Here is a 1,584-nt window from a genome sequence, read left to right on the forward strand (position 1 = left end):
GATGAGGGCCCGGGACTGTGGCCTAATAATATTTTTCTCCTATTCATCTCAGTTCTGTCTCAGGTAGAATGAAGACAGGGCGGGAAGCAAGGGGACTGATGTGAGTCCTGGCCCAGCCACATGCCCCACCTCTGGGAGAGTGTAGAAATGGCAGAATTCAATGAAGAATCATACTTCACATACCATTCGTAACCCGTTCCCCCCACTCTCTTATATTTTTTAAGAATTTTACCACTTTCTTCAGCTTCTTTGATTTCATATATGCACAGTATTCTAGAATTTAGATGTACTAGTAATTTATTTGTCAATCCCTCATCATTGAACACTTATGTTATTTACAGTTTTTTACTGTTTTAAGTAATACTGCAATGAAAAGCCATGTGTGTGACTCTTAAAATACAATATTGACTGCTTGGGATACATTTTTAGAAGAGGATTTCCTAAGGGTTTATTTTAAAGTTGATTTTGGAGATGTAAAAAGCAGTCTCCCAACATGAGCTTGTGTGGGAGTGAGGGATCCCTCCAGGAGGGCAGAACCACATCTGCCATTTGGCACTGTACTTCCCAGCATTTTAGTACTGTGCTCCACCTGCAGTAGGTGCCAGTCAGTATTTGTTGAAAGGTCACATGAGTGTTTCCAGAGATGCCTTCACATTACAAAACTATGCAGACATTTAGAAAGGTTAGATGGGAGTAGAAAATCAGGAGGAATAGTATCAATAATAAATTTACCCATCGATGAGGGCAAGCAAGTATTGTTTGCTACACTCAACATCCTAGGATTTCCCTTTATGTTTTGTGAATGCCACTGACTGATGTTTTCTTTTTTTATTCCACCAGAGGGCAGTGTTCCAAGGATTATCACAGGAAGCATTGTCTGCCTGCATTCAGTCTTTACTTGGAGCATCAGAGTCTATCAGCAAAAAAAAGGTTTGATGCATGCAGTGTTAGGTGAAATCTTATTACCTATTGTAATATTGTGGAATATAGTGTTTACTTAACGGCACAAAAACTTAAAACCATTTTAGCAATAGCACTTCTTGGTTTAATATGATTAAATTTTGAGGCCTTTTGAGAGAAGCTAGTATTTCATTAGAGCTAAATAAAGAATCTAACTTTTCTAAAATACTAAAGATAGTGCTTAAGGTATGGGTGCCTTAGCAACTGGGAAAGTACTGCTGTTTCCCTGGAATACCTAGAAAGCATTTTCAAGGAACTGTAGCAATTCATAATCATCCCCACAATGATGTTTCAGTAGTTGAACAGCTTCACTTAGAGGAAATGAGCCGGTCTATTTTGAGGACAGGCAATTGTGGCCCTCGCTTATATGATTAGAAGTAGTTGCTATGACTACATGGCTTATAGTTTATCATCAAGAAGGAATATGGGGCTGAGGGCAGCTGAGATTTTTCTTTTCAGGACATGCAAAGCATGGTCAGAAGTGTTGCTGTGGGTGGCCTCTGTGGCTTAGTGGCTAGGGCGCTGGCCCTATATACTGAAGGGTGGGCAGGTTTGAATCCACCCCGGCCAGCTAAAAAACAGCAATGAGAGTTGCAACAAAAAATAGCTGGGCATTGTGGCGGG

At 40.3% G+C, this 1,584-nt stretch overlaps 1 protein-coding gene across 4 annotated transcripts in view; it reads left to right on the forward strand.

Annotated features, from left to right (window-relative positions):
* The window catches only part of COG3 (component of oligomeric golgi complex 3), a 70,510-nt gene that overhangs the window by 44,363 nt on the left and 24,563 nt on the right, over nucleotides 1–1,584 (forward strand). For all 4 annotated transcript variants that reach the window (XM_003790358.3, XM_023513588.1, XM_023513589.1 and 1 more), the window contains one exon: nucleotides 841–930. In XM_003790358.3, coding sequence (XP_003790406.1) covers nucleotides 841–930 — 90 coding nt within the window. The remainder of the gene's footprint in view (nucleotides 1–840; nucleotides 931–1,584) is intronic.

Source organism: Otolemur garnettii, unplaced genomic scaffold, assembly GCF_000181295.1.
Source record: "Otolemur garnettii isolate 467f Iridium unplaced genomic scaffold, OtoGar3 scaffold00043, whole genome shotgun sequence".
Taxonomy (NCBI): Eukaryota; Metazoa; Chordata; class Mammalia; order Primates; family Galagidae; genus Otolemur; species Otolemur garnettii.